At 37.3% G+C, this 19,438-nt stretch overlaps 1 protein-coding gene across 2 annotated transcripts; it reads right to left on the reverse strand.

Moving 5' to 3' along the window:
* Window positions 1–1,787: 1,787 nt before the first annotated feature.
* Window positions 1,788–10,879, reverse strand: LOC149848208 (two pore potassium channel a-like). Of its 2 annotated transcripts, none has more exons than XM_089983463.1 (3): window positions 10,500–10,879; window positions 3,506–4,679; window positions 1,788–2,153 (listed from the first exon to the last, which is right to left on the reverse strand). In XM_089983463.1, the coding sequence occupies exons 2-3, from the start codon at window positions 4,414–4,416 to the stop codon at window positions 2,000–2,002; spliced, it is 1,065 nt and encodes a 354-aa protein (XP_089839589.1). In that variant the 5' UTR covers window positions 4,417–4,679; window positions 10,500–10,879; the 3' UTR covers window positions 1,788–1,999. The 2 variants fall into 2 exon arrangements, with proteins under 2 accessions (XP_089839589.1, XP_089839539.1); XM_089983413.1 differs by having other exon boundaries at window positions 10,581–10,828.
* Window positions 10,880–19,438: the final 8,559 nt, after the last annotated feature.

Below are 19,438 nucleotides of genomic sequence, written 5' to 3' on the forward strand. Positions count from 1 at the left end.
ACAAGAAGAAAAAAAAGATATGAGCTGGTTAGGAACCCGACCCATTTATAAAACAAGTCGGACCTAGACCTTGGTTCAGGCATAAGCCTGACATGATGTCCACATCTATATCACTAAGATGTGTCTGGATAGCTAACAAGTCAATTTCATTTGATGTTTCACTTGTTCGTTCATATTCCACTTGGTAAAAACGCATTGTAACTGAGCACGCAAAGAAGAACTCATGTTCATTGGTCACCACAAAGACAAGCTAATTGTTTCTACATATGCAAATCTGAAGATCTAAGTGCATAGAGGTCTCTATTGGAAAGATAGAGCTTGTTATGTAATCTGCTCACCTGGACTAAAATGAGCAGACACAACTCTGTATTGAAGCAGATTTGACACACATAGGAGGCTTGTATTGAGCAACAGAACCGCCCTTAGATATGGCACAGCCCATCATCTGATCAAATGTACCACTCTTCACAATCTTGATCTCCAATGGCCCGACGTCTTTGTAGTCAGCACGGTACAACCTGTAAACTGAATTCAATGACTCCTCGATAGTCAGGCAGCACTGCTAGATTTGCATACATCGGTAGACAGTTCCCACTGTGATCCATCAGTGAGAATTCGCAATAGATGAGATAGTGCCCTGGTATTGTCTTAGCATCAGCATAGCTAGTGTACTCTAAAACTCGTGTTGTATGGACTGAGGTGAGTGGCCTCAGCTGGCTATGTCCTTCTGCACCTCGGCCTCGTCGGGTTTTGTCTGCTTTGCTTAAGCAAACATTTTTCCTACAGATGAAGTTGAATTGGGGACTTTGTTATAGAACAAGGCAACTCTTAAGATGCCCCCCACCCTATAACGGCAAAGACCTAGTGTGTCACCGGAAATGTTCCATGCCAGCACAATAACAAACAAGAAAACATATACATACAAACGAGTTAGCAAATCTTTTTATTTGTCATGTTTTCTTTTTGGTAAAGCTGACCCTGTAGATATGATCTACATGGGCTATTTTGTGAGGATCGACACTTGGATCGCTTGCCAGATTCAGAGGTGTGGGTGGGTTTTTTCATCGATCTGAAAATTGATGGCCATATACGCTTCAAAATTTCGCTAGCTAACTCGGAAAACATATTTTTTCGTTGAAGAAACACAATGCAGGGATCTATTTCTAAAAGTTGATCATGCCAAACACATCTACAATGCAATATTGAATCAAAATGAATTGCATCATCAGATCCCAACTAGATTGTACGCACAAACCACTGTAGCAAATAAATTTCCACACACACACACACACACACACACACACACACACACACACACATATATATATATATATATATATATTAGAGAGAGAGAGAGAGAGAGAGAGTTTGTGTGTTTTTTGACACGCCTGCACACACACAAACACAGTGCACATATGTGAATGAACATGCATCTTTCTTACCAGAGTAGGTGGTCATCACGATCTCATACTCTTTTCCAACTTGAACATTAGCCAAATCCACTAGCTCCACCTCTTCCCCCTCTCTCTGGCCACTATTTTCTAGTGACTTGGGCAAAAACTCAAAGTAGGCATGATGGTATAGGCTATATTATGGGGCTTAGTGAAAGGGTTTAAGTTTACCCAAATCAACATTCTCATGATGCATATAGAGTGCTAGCCAAAGGCAAATCCCCACTATAGAAATTCAAGGCAGGGATGTACTGTGTGATAGCAAACTATAAGTACAACAATCAATATGAGTATAATATATACTTGTTTAACGAACATCCTGCAAGCACACATTCATGAAAAACCGGAAGAAATACTGTTGAACAGGTAAAGTTTAAAAAGCAACTCTGAGTAAATTTTCAAATAAATAACCAAAAGTGTTTTTAGCTGATTTAAAAGAGATGTAATTGGATAATACATGCTTCAAATTTATTCCCATGAAGATGGAATTAACATAAGACTTTCAGGCTCTGAACTCCCCAACGTTAGCAGAAAAGGAGACGAGTACTTCATTGTGTTGGCCGTGCAAGTGCTAAATCAGATAAAGACAATGCCCCTGACCGATCAACATCAAGATCCCCAAACTCCTCCAGTACAAGTGAAACGTCTTCACTGCTGATCTTCCCCATCTCTTTCAGCTTGTATATGACAAATTCTGCTGGACTGTTAACAAAGAAATTTCATAAACCGTAAGCAGGAAAAATACACAAGAATGTCATTTACTTGATAATAAAGCATGAAAAACAGAGGCAACAAGAAAGCTTAACTCAATCCAAACCTATGTTACCGCGACACAGCACTTAGGGTGCTGTACCCGTGTCGACACGGGTACTGGTACCTGGACACGGCATTTGCCGTGTCCTATATTATATTATATTATATATTATATTTTCAATATATAATATATATTTTTTTCAGTATATATTTAGCCATGTCCCCGTACCCACATTTTTTGGAATTTCCGTGTCGTACCCTACCCGTACCCGCACCCAGGTGACATAGATCCAAACATATATGACACGTGGTAAGACAGGTGTACTTATATGACACATGTTTGATACGTTAAGATAAACATGAAACACTCGAGCATGCCCATTATGAAAAGAGAAAGCATATAAGAGAACTGCTTTGATTCATCTTAAATTAATCAAACTTTATGGGTTATCATCATGTGAAAGCATTTAAGAGGACTCATCTTGAGCGAAGTGTTCACTCTTGAAAAGAAGAGATGGAAGTCGGTGAACGGGCTTCATCTTAAGGGACCAAAATGTTGACCTCTTGAAAAGAAGAGTTGAGAAGTTAGTGAATGGGCTAAATGATCACTGGATTCATCCTTTATGCCATCTCATGCCTTTCACGTCCATGACATGCAAAATGAGATACTTCCCCTGCAACTTTCAATCGAGCAACACACTCAAGCATCCTCCCTTATGCATGCTTCACACTCAGACCATGTAAAATGAGATATTTTACAATTTTGCATCTAGTCAAACCCCTATAATGTTAGTTTGCAACATCCAAACAACATTGCCAGTGTGAACACCATGAACCTTGATAGTACTTACTCTTCTAATGATGGTCATTTTTAAGTAGCTAGAAGTGGAATTATCCAGTCCTCTTATGTCCTCTATATTCTGCATGTTCCTAACTTTCCCATAAATTTATCTTTTCAAAACAAGGAGGCCTAATCATTGTATCGTACTGCATTATCTTCTTTAAAGCAAGAACTTTCATCTATATATGCATCATAATGCATGATGAAGATTCTGTACCCCAACATTTATGCCATCAAGTCCGCAACTCAGCATTTGTTATGTGCCCCTGTTAGTATGCCAATCAATACACCCAATATATCTTAGCATTATTATTGTTAGGTGTCCAGAATCATCTAAAATAGACAGGCGTGAAATTCTCTATGATCAAGTTAATGCTTTCAATATCCAACTTCTAGATACCAATCCAATAAAAACACCAAAAGCAACATTTTATAATCTTTTAGATGCATGAAATATTACCTTACAACTCCATCATCATCAAGATCTGCTGCTTCAAGATCAAGGAAAGTCAGCTTCCTTGTCATAACCCATTTGGCTAGTGAGTGCTGCCTGTGCTCAGTGTTCCATTCAGCAAGGTAAAGAAATAAGAGAGCCACACAGATGGTACTGGTCAGAATCCAAAAGATTGCAAAAATGCGTCCACCTTCAGTTGAAAAGCTCTTGTCTCCATAACCTAAAGTTGTGATAGTGGAGCACACACAATAGAAAGCATCAACAATATTCAAGTTCTCAACTTCACTCAAAAACACGGTTCCCACAACTATCAGGAAAAAGACAACCCCTGCAATTATTACCAGCTTGTATTGCACTCTGTTGCTCTCAAGTTCTTTTATAATATCAGTCGCACCAACCTTTTGGCAAATATGTAATGCTTTCACAAAGTATAACTCCTGTTTTTCCACAAGATAATCAGCAGCACTGCTAAGGATTAGGCCAACTAGAGCTATACCAGCAAAGACAAAAGCACAAGCAAGGAGTTTAGCAGTCACACTAGCTGGAACAAGATCTCCATATCCAACAGTTGTCATGGTCACGATACAGAAGTATACAGCATCAACAATCGCATCTGTTTTCTTCCCATTGATTTGATGCTGAATAGAGAAAAAACAGAAAGTGCCCACCCCTAAGTAGATGATCAAAAACATAATTGCCTGCCTGAAAGTAGGATGAAACTTTTGAAAACCTTGTCCAGAAAGTTGAAATGGATCACCAGCATTGCTCTGTGCTGTAAGAGGATCAGCTGTTGGGGCACTTCTACATCGGTGATATCTTCCTTTTCTAGCATTGTTTTTTTCTCTAGGTTGATGGGAGGGGTTTGTTAACCCTGAAAGCAAAGGATTTTCCATGCCATTGTTTGAAATAGTGTCCATATGAATTACAAAACTAAGATCTAAGTCAAAGGCACACAACCATAAACTTATATGTTTTCACAAAGATGTGACATGGGCGTCAATTGCAAAATACTCCCCATTGCAATGGAGTTGCTAACCATCATGCAAGGCATCCTCAATTTAGTTTGAGCAAATAAATAGTACAGCAGCCTCCTCCTCTCTCTGGCTGATAACCTAAAATATTATGTCAGGGACTTCTCATTCTCAACTTCAGATACCAGGCTCCAGTAATATCTTATCAGCTGTGTGAACACAAACAAGATGAACCTCCAGTTAAGTTTCTATAAATTTTCCCCAGAATACTTTCACTCATCTAAGTTCTAGAGCAATATGGAAATTCTCAAAAGAATAAATATTTGACACAAAAAACAGTCATGAAAAACTGGAAACGTTGAGTGAAAATAAAGCACCTGCAAGTAGCCAGTTTATATGCATAGGAGATGCTATCGCAGTCACACGTCTGCTTTATTAACAAAGTCATGATATTAAAGATATGATTATCATCTCTGGAAGCTACATTATAAAGACAATTGGAAATATCAAGGTGATTTGTAGGATGTTGCTAAAATCAAGACATAGGTCATGTAAAGTTTCGTCATATTCCATACTAAAAGCACCATAAGCTGATAAAAGTAAATTAAAATACAATTTATCAACATCAACATATAGCAAGGTTTACAAAGAAATGGAAGACAGTAAAAGCTAACTGGAGAAACCAAAAGATATTAACATGGCAAAGTTAAGTCAATCCTTACAAAACATGTTCTCTCAAAAGTTCCACAAAAGACCAAAAATTTTAGACAGACGATTGACGCACCCAGCCTTAGCCTTATTGTCTCATATGACACAACCTTCCACTTGAATTTACACAGCTTAATTTTTGAGTATTGGAATTTCTTCCTGAAGGCCAATATTGTCATATGTTTTGGGAGGTCATACATGTCATCTCTGGATACACACTTAACATTTCATAACAAAAAGTAAACAATTGATCTACATATGCATTTACAGATAAATTAAACCAAATTAATTAGTAATGGATAAATTCTGAAATACTATAAGATACTTATCAAGTACAATGCCTATGAATCTTTGTAGCAAAACTAGGAAGTGGAAGCGGAAAACAATACGGAAAGAGGAAGCGAGAAGCGCAGCATTTTAAAATTTATAGGAAGTAAAGAAGCAAAGAACCGATTTGAAGGCAAAATGAGAATACAAAAAGAAGCAATGAGTAAATCGAATGGAAGCAAAATGTAAATCAAATTATAAGTGAATAAAAACTAAAATAAAATGACTATTCTTAAATTTGATGATTTTCTAGTTAGAATTAAATTTTTGTCAAAATCTAAAAAAGATGGTTACCACTTTAGAGAAATCACATGAAGTAGCGGGAAGCATGATAGAAAGCACATAGAAAACATAAAAGAAGCACAAGAGGTAATATAGGAAGCATGGACCAAAAGTGTGGCAAGCTATGTCACAGGGACTCGCCATAGAGGCTGCCGCATCCGCGTCGACGCGACGCAGGTGCAGTTGCAGGTGCGGGTGCGGCACCCGGTGTAGTCAACCCGCACCCATGATTATTTTTGTCCAAAATGGACTCGGTCAACTTTGACCGAGACTATTTTTATCAATTAAAAAAGAGAGGAGCTTGAGAGTACCTCGAGATAGAGTTACCAGAAGCTTCTTAGATAAGTGGGAAGCCCACTTCCCGAAAACTCGCTTCGGAAGCCGGATACTCCTAGCTTTCGAAACTTGATGAGAATCTTGAATCTCGCACGCTTCTCCTATGCTTTCCACACACTTCATCTATTCTTCTTATATGTTCTCTCACTCTAGTTTTCATGTTTTTTATGTGTTTCCTCTCACGCTTCTCATTCACTTCCATATGCTTTCTCTAAATTAGCAGTCAGCATTTTTAGATTTTGTTAAAAATTTAATTCTTACACTAAAAAATCATGAAATTTAAGAATAATCACTTTTATTTTAGTTTTTATTTGCATTCCATTTCAATTCCCATTCAATTCTTACATTGCTTTTTTTATTTCTTGCTTCCCGCTTCCTATACATTTTAAAATACATCACTTTCCGTATCGTTTCCCGCTTTCGCTTCCTAGTCTAGCAACCTTGCCTCGAGAATGGGGTACCTTGACCCCCCTCCCAAGGGGTACCTTGAGCCCCCCCAAGGGGTACCTCGAGCACCTTGTACCTTGAGTTATATATATATATATATATATATATATATATATATATATATATATATATATATATTAAAATATTGATATATATACCCTCCCACAAGTTTTTTTAAAGTGCTGCATCGCCGCACCCACACCTGCACCTATGTGACATAGGCGGCAAGCATAGGAGAAGCATGAAAGCATTGAGGCTTCCATCAAATTTTGAAAGAGAGGAGTATTACACTTCCAAAGCAAGTTTCTGAGAAGCACGCTTTCCCCATATCTAAGAGGTTGGTAACTCTGTAGTCATATCCATGTGACAAAGAGCAATACCTGTTCTATAACAAGGAATCTGCTAGAAAGATGACCAATTTCCAATTTATTACATTTCACAAATGGTTACTACAGAAGAAGGTTTTGCAGTTACTTTAATGCCACATGAATTGGGCTGGGAAATGAGCCGAGTAGCTCGTGGTTTGGCTTGGTTTGGCTCGCCATAAACTCGTTCATGTTCAATTCGTGTAGCAGACGAACTGAGCCACAAGCAGCTCGTTAACAAAAAACAAGCCAAGCACAAACAAGAGATGCTTGGCTCGGTTCGGCTTGTGTAAACTCGCAAGAATATAACATAAGGAAATTAAGTGCAATATTTAGCATAAAAAGTGGTTTTGTACAGTTGGTTAAAGTAAATGGCATGTAGGAGAGATGTTTGAGGCTCAAATCCCATAGTTGGTAATACTAAATTTGTTAGAATTTTTTTTTAAATAAGCCAGCTCGTGGCTCGGCTCAACTGACTCGAGCTCAGCTCCAGATTGAGCTTGGCTCATCTAGTTACAAACACAAGCCGAGCTTGAGCTGACTTAAATGGTAAATGAGTCGAGCCTGAACAGGCTAGGCTACACTCAGCTCGTTTACCAGCCCTACTTAGGAAGCACACTTATCCATTTTGTTTTTGAGAAAAATCTATCTATTATTTTGAATCGTACAAACACCTCAAGAAGCATCTGCCAGGTCAAAATTTTGTTCAATATAAAAGAGAATATCCGTCATTATTTCAAACTTTTCATAAAACTTGCATAATGCTCCATAATTTACGATGGCTTGGAAAGCAAGCACTGGGGATAAGTCATTATTCAATTCACAATGCAGTCAAGACAGGTATTAGTTAGATGGTTAGACAGTTAGGACTTTTCATACGGATGGGTGATGACTAGAAAGGACAGGTGTATATGAGTTCAAACAGCTGACATAAAAGATGGTGACAGGTGTATATGAGTTCAAACAGCTGACATAAAAGATGGTGAGAGGCTGTGCTGTTGCCTAAATCAAATCAAAGCATAAACCAGTTATTGATAGCAGAATCACAGTATGTCATATGGACGTTTCACTTTGCCATAATCTACCATGTTGAGATGTCATGATACCTTATGGGCATAATTTAACCTATCCTAGGCATGGTCAATGGCATGTCTGTAGCTTCATTTATAATTTTGATCAACTATTTTGTCAATAGTCAGTACTTGTTTCTTTTCTTTTTTTTAATTTGTCATTTGTCATGATCAAATGCCTCAACAGCATTGAACCATGATCCAGTAATGTCATTTGACATGACCAAATGCCTCAACAGCATTGAACCTTTATTCAGTAGCCAACATTTGTGTGATGGGAATTTAGAACCTATGAAGGCTGTCAGTCACATTGTTGTAGATTCACTTTTTCCGATGCAATTTCCATGAAAAACTACACTTAGTTTTTCAATCTTCCATCTTAGATAGACCGCTCTCAGAAATGGACACAGGCACGTTTCATTTTCCCCATGAACCTAAAGGTCAACATGTAGATCGACTTATGCCACAAAATAAGAGAGACTGTGTTATAAATCGTAAAAACATAGAATTTCAACTGATGTTACTGGAAGCACCATCATAGAGTGTAAAGCATACTTCAAAAGTGGCAAGTGCCGCACTTCAGAAGCATCTAGAGAAGCAAAATTTATTCATCAGAAATGTGATTCCCACGAAAACAGAGGCATGATTTCCAAATATGGGAAGCACGATTCCCCAAGAATCAAGATCCCAGACATGACAATTGTAATTTTCGAAAATGTCCCCTATTTATCTTTTTCTTTCCAAAAAATGCTATATCTATTTATTGTCATCAATAAGAGTATTTTATTTTATTATCTCCATTCTAGTTAGAGTTTGTAATAATTGTTATGTGAATGATCACATAGAATGTGAATCCTTATACTCTATTGGTTGCCACTGATTTTTCATATTTCTATCACACATGGATCGCGTGTTTTTATTAGTTAAAGAAAACATAATACATTCACTTTTTATTTGACTTTGTTTCACTTCTAACACAGTTTTCATTTTTATTTCGATTTGTTTCATATTTTTCTTCCCACTTCTGACTTCTTAAAGATTTTAAAAGATCATTTCTTGATTCCACTTCCCAGTTTGGTTTCCACTGAAATAACATGGTCTAAATTCCTAGTGAAGAAAACCATCTCTGCTGTTTAAACAATAAATTATTGCAACAAACCATGCATCTTTATGAGTTTACTAGTTTTTATACAGTTTTGCATCAAGCTTTTACCGCTAAACAAAGCAAATGCAGACAATCAAATGTAATTCATTCCTATTGCCATAGCAACATTCATCATTAATTGGAAAAAATAAATCTGAATGTGCAATATATTCAAGTTAAATTTTTGGACCCATCTGTCAACCATAAACCTCTTTATAAGCATGGGAATCCTAAAAATTGAGACAAAACTGATAGCTAGCAAGTAATAGGATCAATTGCAGACATGGTACCAACATGTATTACGATGAATAGAATCTCTAGCATGGAGATCATTCAAGACAAGGATGCAAGCAATGACAAGCTTCTGTAACAGGATGGACAAAACTCAAGCATTCTAAAGGCTTATGCTTTTAAAAGTACTGAACAGTCTAGACATGAATCCTCTTGAAAGATCAACAAACTTATGCTTTTTTTTTGGAGAGAAAGAGTAATGCTTTTATATTTTGACAGCAAGAGATCAAACACAGGGTCACATATAATTATCTCCACATTCATCTAGGAATTTGTCTACAAGACCACAACCAAATGTGAAGTTCCCAATACCATAGTGTACAACTTTTCCTCCTGTTGGGCTCACTCCAATGCTGGCACCAGCAAAAACAGTTCGTAGTACATCTCTTAAATACCAGTCAAATTCCAGTGGGAAGAAATTAAGAAACCAGGCCAAGATGTGGTTGGATTCAAGATGACCCACTTTCAAAAGAGTGAGAAGCCTTAAGAGAAACAGTTACATGTCCATAATCGACATTCATAATAGCAATTGAAGAGGACAAACAGTCCAAATCTTTCTTCTTAGTAGATAGAACAGAGAAACTTTCAATTCTAACAAAGAAGGGAGTAAAATTAAGGCCATATCGACAAAAACATCATTCAGTCCCACATACATGGATTTAATTAAAAACAGTAAGTAGAATCAAACTTGAAAATTAATCAACAATAAACTGAACAGACGAGAAACATAAACTCAACCACACCATGCTAATGAATTCAAAGAAAAAGATAAGCAAGTCTCAACTGCATATTTAACATATGATCCAAATAAATATGCAGAAGATACAGTTAAGCAAACCAATATCGTCTATATAATGACAAGAAAAATAATAATTTTCTCAGACCTTCACACCCACCAAGAAACAAAGGCAATCATCACGATTCAAAAGAGAAAAAATAACAAAAGCCACTAGAAAAACTGCCACTTTCCATGGAGATCTTCATCATAGAACATGAAACTCAAATTTGGTAACTGAAAAAACGACATAAAAAACAACGGAAGCTCGATAGAAAACCAACCAAAACTGCAGAAAACGATCGCACTGTGATCACCAAAGAGGGACCACAATCCTTCAACAAAACCAAAGTGGTGTTTGTTACCGTGCCTTGTGCTTCAGCATTAGCCCATCAGCAGGAATGGGGTGCCCTAGAAAAGGGACTCCTGCTAAAGATCGCCCTTTTCCGATGTGGGTGTCACGTCGGAGGGGTTTTAGCTTTGCCACAAACTTGAAGGGCCATGTTGGTCATCGAAAAGATCAATTGATCTTATCGTTCGATTCGGTTGACACTTGACAGCAAGGCTTCTTGAAGGATCTTCGCCGTCAGAAACCGCCAGATGCCGACCTCTTGCATCATTAAAGGGCTCCCTTCAATATCACCCAAATCATCAATCCCTTCAATTTGTGCGGAATTGGTGCTTTTTATTTTTGTGTTTTGCTTGTTAAAGGGACATGGTGCAAAAGATAGCTACAGGTAAATTGACGTAGTTTATAACCATTAAAATAAGAACATAACTAGAAAGAGAAAAAGGTGAAAAAAGTGGAAGAAAAGAGATTGTCTAGCAGCATTTTTCCGACTTGATTCGCCATCATGCAATCATTTTCCTAAGAAAAAGAAGAGAGAGATGACGGCAAGAAAAATGATACTTTGTCCAAATTTATTTTAAAATTATTTTGCCAAAGTTAACAACGTTTATCAAAGTATTATTTTCCTCTTTAAAATATCTGCATCAATTTGTCCACTCCAACAATATGTCAATAATCACGATCTTAAAGAGTTGCCAGCATGATCCGTGACGATACTTGACTTTCGAGTTTGTGTCTTCCATCGACATGCCAAACCTGTTCTTATGAATCCTCCAATAGGAGGCTACAATATGTCAACTTGAGTTTTCTTAGGTGTCTGTTTAGGGTTCTTAAAGGTTGCATGGATGTTTTACCCTTGGACGAATGTTTTGTTTACGATGCGGTATGCTTGGTGTAGTGTTATGACGGACGTCATAGTTCTCTTCTCTAATATTTTTGTTCAAGTTTTGGATAATATTTATTTTGAGACATTTTTTTATTATGTTAAAACTATAGATTATTAAACGAACGACTTTTTCATTCAAGTGAATGGATGAGATTAAATCTTTTATTTCAATTGTGTGTTTATGGTTTGATTGTAACCCGGCCAAGTTGAATCGAGTTTGTTTATGGCTTGACTATTACTTTCATTGTGATTTGGTGCTCCGCAATGCAGGTTCTTCAAGTCGCCGTCTTTTTAGTTATTCTACAGAGACACTGAGGAGGTGAAATTGATGATCGTGCCATCAAAGAAGGAAGTATGTATTCACAATCTCCTTCTCAGAGCAACTTCATTGTTGTCTACCAAAGACAGTGACTGGTTGTGCGAGCGGTATGGCTACTTGAATTTCAGGCATTGGTGGACTTGTTTCTACAGATCTTTCACATGGTGCCAATAATCCAAACTTAAACATCATTTGTCCCCGCCCCAACTATAAATCACCATCATTCCGCCCACCCCTCTTAAACCAACCTTCATCCATCAAAACCTCCAATGTTGGCCTCTCCTCTCCCCAACCCTACATCTCCCCCTCCCCATTCTTCTAACCATATTTTTGTCGGCAAGGTCTCTTTTGCCCTCTTGTTAACCCTTATTTTTTCATTGACTTTCTCTTGTGACCTTTTTGTTTTTTCACTTTGCCCTTGTCTACTGCCTCACTTTCCCTCTCTCCTTGGATGGTCTTTCTCATCCCCTCCCTTCTAAGCTCCTTTTTTTTTCCACTTTGCCCTTGTCCACTGCCTCACTTTCCCTCTCTCCTTGGATGGTCTTTCTCATCCCCTCCCTTCTAAGCTCCCCTTTTTTCCCACTTTGCCCTTGTCCACTGCCTCACTTTCCCTCTCTCCTTGGATGGTCTTTCTCATCCCCTCCCTTCTAAGCTCCCCTTTTTTCCCACTTTGCCCTTGTCCACTGCCTCACTTTCCCTCTCTCTTGGATGGTCTTTCTCATCCTCTCCTTGGATGGTTTTATCTCCTCCTTCACTGACCCCCTTCTGTTTTTTCCCTTGCTTTTAATACCATGTTACCTGACTTTGGCCTTATTTTGGAGGCTCCTTTGACTCTAGATCCTCCCTCTCCTTTTGGTCTATAACTTATCCACTTAGACTATGGGCTTGGGCATCACACTATCAAAACCTGGTTATTAAGCGATCATCGTTGACCTTGGAGGTAAGTCCATGTGAGTCAGCATGCCAAGACAGACAAAACAATTGGCTCCCACTAGTTGCGACCCCATCTCCACCTCTCCTGCCTCACCGCTTTGGAGGTCATCTAGGATGTCTTGGCCACCCAGAAAGTTTCAATGAAGATGGGGCTCTAGAATATCAATAACTTCAATTGCCCAGGTAAACATCTGCTCATTTTTACCTAGATTCGTCATGTAAACTTTGGCTTTGTGGCCTTTTTAGAGTAAAAAATGAAGCAGGTAAATCTCAATATAGCTATTAGTGTTTGGCGGGGGAGGAAAATTTTGCATTTTCTTTCTTTGGTTGGAAGGCCTGGATGTAACATCCCAAGATTTTTAATCCTTGATAAAATACATAAAAATTAAAACTTTTATAATTGTCAGCGAAGACCTTTTTAATTAGTTTGAAAACCTCGAGCAGGTTATATTCCACTCAAAAATGAATATACTAAATTTAAATGTGGATTAACATTACTCAGTAAAACAAAATATTATACCACTAAAACAAAAGTAATGTATATCCAATTAAGTGCTCAAAAAAGAAAAATAATTGACTCATCGACGTCATCGCAACATCTAGTATTCACTCTGCTATGCAACTCTGATATTACTTGTATTTTCCATGAAACGGGGTTAGACTCGTGAATCTCTGATAAGTATATATCAATTTCAGGTAATTTAAAATATTAAAACATATTTTTAGCAACTCAGATATCATAGGTCATTCAACAAATTAATTTGAGTAATTCAGATGTATTGCATAAAGTAATTTCACAGGAAAATACATGCTTCAAAAAAAATCATGCAGAAAAAAATTCACATTTATATATTATATTAATAAGGCATATTTTCATATTAATCTGTGTGAGAAAGAAAGTTTTTGTTTTGATATCCACTCTCTCTGCAGGTACTCGCAGAGCCACTTATTGTTGTATCAATCGAGACCATTCATAAGTTTATTATGCCATGTATTTTCAATTATCCTGAATGATTAGCTGAATAGATCTTGAGAGAAATGGTTTGTAATTGGGAAAGAATTTTTTAAAAGTCATTCTCACTCATATGCATACATGTAAGACCACTGCAGTAGTTGAGGTATATCACATAGAACATGTCGATAGCCTTAGCCTCCTAACTCGAGTGACTGGAGACCCTGGGATGCTCTTGCTCCCACAAACAATTTACATGTCACTCTTGGTTGTATTATTTATCTTTTTCAAGATAATAACCCAATTTTGAATGAGCATGAAGAGTTATTGTTAATTATAGGAGCTAACATTTTTTGTGCCTTATACTTATAAGCAATTCTGGGGCTTAATAGCCCGAATACCCATTTAGGGTAACAACTACAATCATATGTACCTAGTCCATTCAATATTACTTTGCATATACGAGCAATTTGCCTGTAAAGGCAGAAAACAACTTTAAGTATGTTTGCACCTCATGGGTTTGAGTAACCCAAATTTATATACAAGAAAAACTCAAATAAAATGATATTTTTCAACAATAACATGTTATATACATATTAACATGTCACAATGGCACCAAAGGTTGCTCTAACCTTGGCCATAGTCTAGCCATAACATTTTATTAATGTAATGCCAACATAAATCAGTGCCTACAAATTTGATATAATCATGCATATATCCAGGACATGTTTAGTATTATAAATTATAAGCTTTTGGTATAATAACTTATCTTGATCTTTATATAAGGTTATAAAAATATGATTGTCTATAAAACTCGAAAACCGAAGTAGAGCGGGATAACAAATATGCTGTGAGAGCATAAATTTGGACAACGCTTCGGTAGTACTTTGTCAAAATTGCCTCTAGATGCGATGATTTTGCCAGTACTTCTGCTACACGTTATTAAAAAACTCTAATGGTGAGTAGAAATTTTGGTAGTTTAACGACGTAACGTGAGTTAAACGAGAGAATGCAGAACTAAGTGTGGATTACGCTTGTCTACTCCATGTGGGGTTGTGCATAGATGCAAAGGTGTGCATACATGTATGTAGCGTGTAGAGAGGCTCACTAGCAAAGGAGGAAAGTTGAGAAGGCCACTGATGCCAAAGTGAACTATGAAAGGTGCCTAAGCGAATCGTGAAAAGCACCTTAACGAAGGTGGGTGGTGGTGCTGTGAGCGAATCGTAAAAAGCACCTTAATGAAGGTGATGGTATTGAGAAAGGTGTGCATTGGCAAGGGGTTTTGAAACAAAAGATGGTGACTCGTTAAGGCCTCTGGTGTTACGAGTGCTCGATAGAAGTGTGTGCACCTAGAAGTGCACTCTAAGGGGTGAACGACAACCTCGATAGAAGTGTGTGCACCTAGAAGTGCACTCTAATGGGTAAACGACGGTAGGTCTTCATGTCATAGGGGGTGGTCATTTAAGGTCTCTGATGTCATGGTTACAACGTGTGAAGCGTCTCAAATACTCTTCGAGAATTAAACTTTGCAAGGGGTGTATGTGTGCACAACCAAGTTGCAAGAGAACTCAGATTTGCCTATCATGGTTTGAATAAGACAACACTCTTGTTGGCAAAGCTCCAAAAGTCGGATTTGTTTGGGCAGGGCTCCCCCAAACAAACTGAGACCGTCAAGTTGTAGAGGTAAGGGGTGCGGGAGCTTCTAGTGGAATAGATCGAAGAATCATCAGAGCGTAGGTTAGAACTCTAGAGAGAGGGACGGGGTTTTAGAGAGACAAAAGAGGAAAGATGAGAGAAATAAAGAGGAATTAAGTTAAAAGAGAGAAAGGAGAAGAGACATTTTTTAGAGAGAGACTAAAGAGGGAGGGGGATTATTTATAGCCTCCCAAGTATGGCCCACACCCGCCTAGGTGTCGTAGTGATGTGAGGGGGAGCGAAGGAGGGGTGACTCGTCCCTCAGGTGGGGCCCACAACTCCTCTAGGTGGCACCCCAAGAAGAAGAGAGAGAAAATGTGGGGCCAACCCGTTTGTTCCTATTCATCTAAAAAGATGAATTTTGAATTTAGTCACTTCTTTTATTTTTATATTTCTTAAAAACCTCTATCCTTTTTATCATTTTAACCTTGGTCAATTTCATAAATAATCAATTTAATTAATATTTTAATAGGCTTAATAAATTTATTATTTTACCCTTTTATGGTTTGGATATCTACCTGAATATGCCCTTAGGTGATAAATTACTATTTTATCCCTAACAATTTAATTATTTATTTGAAAACGCCCTTTAGTTATAAAATTACTATTTTGCCCTTGAATAAATTTAATATTTATCTAAAAATACCCTTAGATCATAAAATTACTATTTTGTTCTCGAACAATTTAAATATTTACGAGCATGTCCTTGAAATATAGATCCATAAGTTAAAAGTTCAGATACAATATCGATATCAGAATATCATTTAGATTAAACTTCTGAACTTTAGATCATGTCCAGTCCAGGATTCATAAAAGCTTGAATGAAAATTTTCGGATATTACACTGGCAGCATCATTGCATTTTTGGAAGAACTCTCCCAGGTGTCTGATCTTTCCATCGACCGGTTTTCAATCTCGCTACACATTGGTTTTATCTTAATGGGAACCAAGTCTTGCTGATGGCCGTTTATGTCCCAGTTATGGGGCCTAGGAAGCTGTTGTTTTGGGAAGAGATACAAGGCATTGTTGTGAATGTGGCAGTACCAATTATAGTTGGGGGAAATTTCAATGCAGTTCTCTCTCAAGAGGATTGCAACAAACCCATGTCCTACTTCGTTCGACAGTGGGCTTTCGAAGATTCATCAATCAAAAAAAACCCTTCGATCTACCACTCTCCGATGAGGCCTTTATGTGGTCTAGCAAGTGATCTGACCTGTGTTTGGGGTGATTGGATCGGGTGTTGGTTTCATCCCAAGTCCTTAACGAGGCTCATTTGGCATCGCTGCCCCTGGTCCATCTCAGATCATATATAGTTGTATCATTGTAGTGTGCCTAATGGACGTAGTTCCTTAAGTTTGAAAGTTGGTGGTTGAGGGAGGTTGATCTTTGTAATAATCCGAACTCTTTATGGATCCAATCCTATATGTGCCCGATCTTGAACTGGTACTGCACAAATAATTATAGACCCGACCTGATTCAAACTCAACCTGGAACCACACTGAACCATGCCAACTCATAAATCGCTTGACACCCCCCATGTGTCGCGGCCCAATTAAATATCCGAACTTAATGATCCGTATGGTTCTAAAATAAACTATATGCACAAAACCAAATTGAACCAAACCTGGTTTGTTTTTGTGTTTAAGCTTTAGACCCATTTCAAAATCGGGTCTAAAAGAACCCGACCTGAACGGACCTAGCTATAACCCTGCTAGCCAGTTGCACCTCTACTAAAAACCAATTAAGAGATTGAAAGTCCATGGAGTTTTACGCTGCCAAGACAGCGACCATAGGTACGGCAGGCAGAGCCAGCGCGGCTTGAGAGCTCGTATAGTTTTATGTATAATATATATATAAAGAAAGATGAATGAAAATTATATAAATATCATATGGACTATTAAGTGTAATATATATATATATATATATATATATATAACGTGAAATGTTTTTACACGAGTCAGCTCATCTCATTCATGGATGATCCAAGCTCCAGCTCGGCTCAGCTAAAAACAAATATGAGTGGAGCCACGAGCTCAATCCACTGGTAAACCAGCCAAGCACATACCCTGTTCGATCGGTTCGTTTGGCTCGTTTACCAGCCCTAAGAATATATATCATACTGATTTATATATAGGCACCTAGTTATGTGCTTAATTTACTTTTAGCCACCTCATTTTGGAAAAATATTTAAAGAAAATTTTACTCTCCATTGAAATTACTCATTTACTCCTAACTACAGTTAACTCTTTAAAATGTTTTTTTAACCTTTTGAAGAAATTTATTGAAGGCCACTTTTTTAGGCATCTATTTGTGTAACTGCAGTTAATTCTAGTAAATGAATCGAGCTTGAACTCATGATGAGCCTGCGCTAAATTAGCAGGATTAGAGCTTGCTTGAAAAAATATATATCTGTTCATTTAGCTCGGGCTCATTATGAGTTAAAACCCAGTCAACTCAACACAAGAATGAACCAAGCTTGTATAGCTCAACCTCGGTTCATTTACCAGGCCTAACTGTAATTATAAAAATAGAGAACTACAAAAATGACATTCAATAAATTTTTTTAAAGCAAAGTTTGCAAATGTCATTTTAAAGAGCTAATTATGGCTCATTATGAGTTTAAACTCTGTAAACTCAACACAAGAATGAACCAACCTAACTATTATTACAAAAGTAGAGAGCCACAAAAGTGGCATTCAATAATATATATATATATATATATATATATATATATATATATATATATATATATATATAAAGCAAAGTTTGAAAATGTCATTTTAAACAGCTAATTATAGTTAGGTGAAATAAAAAGTAATGAAAAAATTCCATTTAAGGGTCAAACTTTTGCCCCTAATTCCAAAAAATGCGCTTCACATTTTTGAAATTCTTGATACGGGCCTTTGTTTTTCTGGAAACTGCTAAACAAGGGCGTGTATCTTTATTATTATCCATTAACTCAGGTTAAATCATTATCCAAATCACAATAATAGTCTTCATATATAATCAACAATTCAAAATATTTACCCTTTTCTTTCTTGTTGAGGATGAATGAGCAGTTTTCAATTTCAAAGTACAATATAGGAAACCAAAGAAAATTAGTGTTTTTCAAGACGAGGGATGTTGGCCTCAGATCACTGTATACGACGCTTTCCAGTAAAACTATGGCTAGTATCAGGAATTTTAGAAAAGTAAGGTTCATCTTTGAAATTGGGGCAAAAGGTTGGCTCCTAAATAAAATTTTCTAAAAAAAATAACTTGACCAGTTATCTAAGCCTTTTCTTAATAAGGTAGACACTTAACATGAATATTTGAAAACTAAGGTGGCTAAAGAGACATTTTGCCATAGCTCAAGTGCTATATGTAAATAATCCTATACTAAAAGAACAAAATTTTCATATTGTGTCATGTTATTAATTGCTACCACTGTCATCAGCACCCCAACTCCACAACCACCACCATCATTGATGCCATCACTAAGCAACATAACACTTCACAGATTTTTTTTTTCCTCTTTGTCCTACTAATCTTTGCTAGGGATGTCAATGGGATGCTGGTACCAGGTTCAAACCCGAGTCCAATCTGGTCTACCATAAGTGAAACCAGATCTTATAAAGATTACATGAACTATACCAGGTAAAATAATATTTTTTATCATTTTTACATTAAAAAGTTGTGAATCTTAGTCGGGACTCCAGTCCTAGTCTGGTATGAAAATTCACACACCATACCCGGCTCCATATACTAATCAGATTCTTCGGGTTTTGACCTAGATTCTAATCAATCTTATTTGTCACCAAACCTTAACCCTTTAGGTTTGGTACGGATTTGATTTTGACATCCCTGTTCTTTGCCCATGATAAAAGATGACATTAGGCATTTATCGTACAGTCGTGAGATAAGCATTCAAGCGTTTGGGTTGTGTGCACCACAGTCATTGGTGCTAGATCATCAATAGGTTATAGGGTGGTGGGATTAATCTTTTTGAACGTACGGACGGTCAAAGATGCCATGATGCAAGCCTCAAAATATGGGGTGTGGGGGTGGACCCAAAGCCCTAATTCCAACATCAATAACTAGGGGAATGTAA

The sequence above is a fragment of the Nuphar pumila genome, chromosome 1 (assembly GCF_984573655.1).
Source record: "Nuphar pumila chromosome 1, dmNupPumi1.hap1.1, whole genome shotgun sequence".
NCBI lineage: Eukaryota > Viridiplantae > Streptophyta > Magnoliopsida > Nymphaeales > Nymphaeaceae > Nuphar > Nuphar pumila.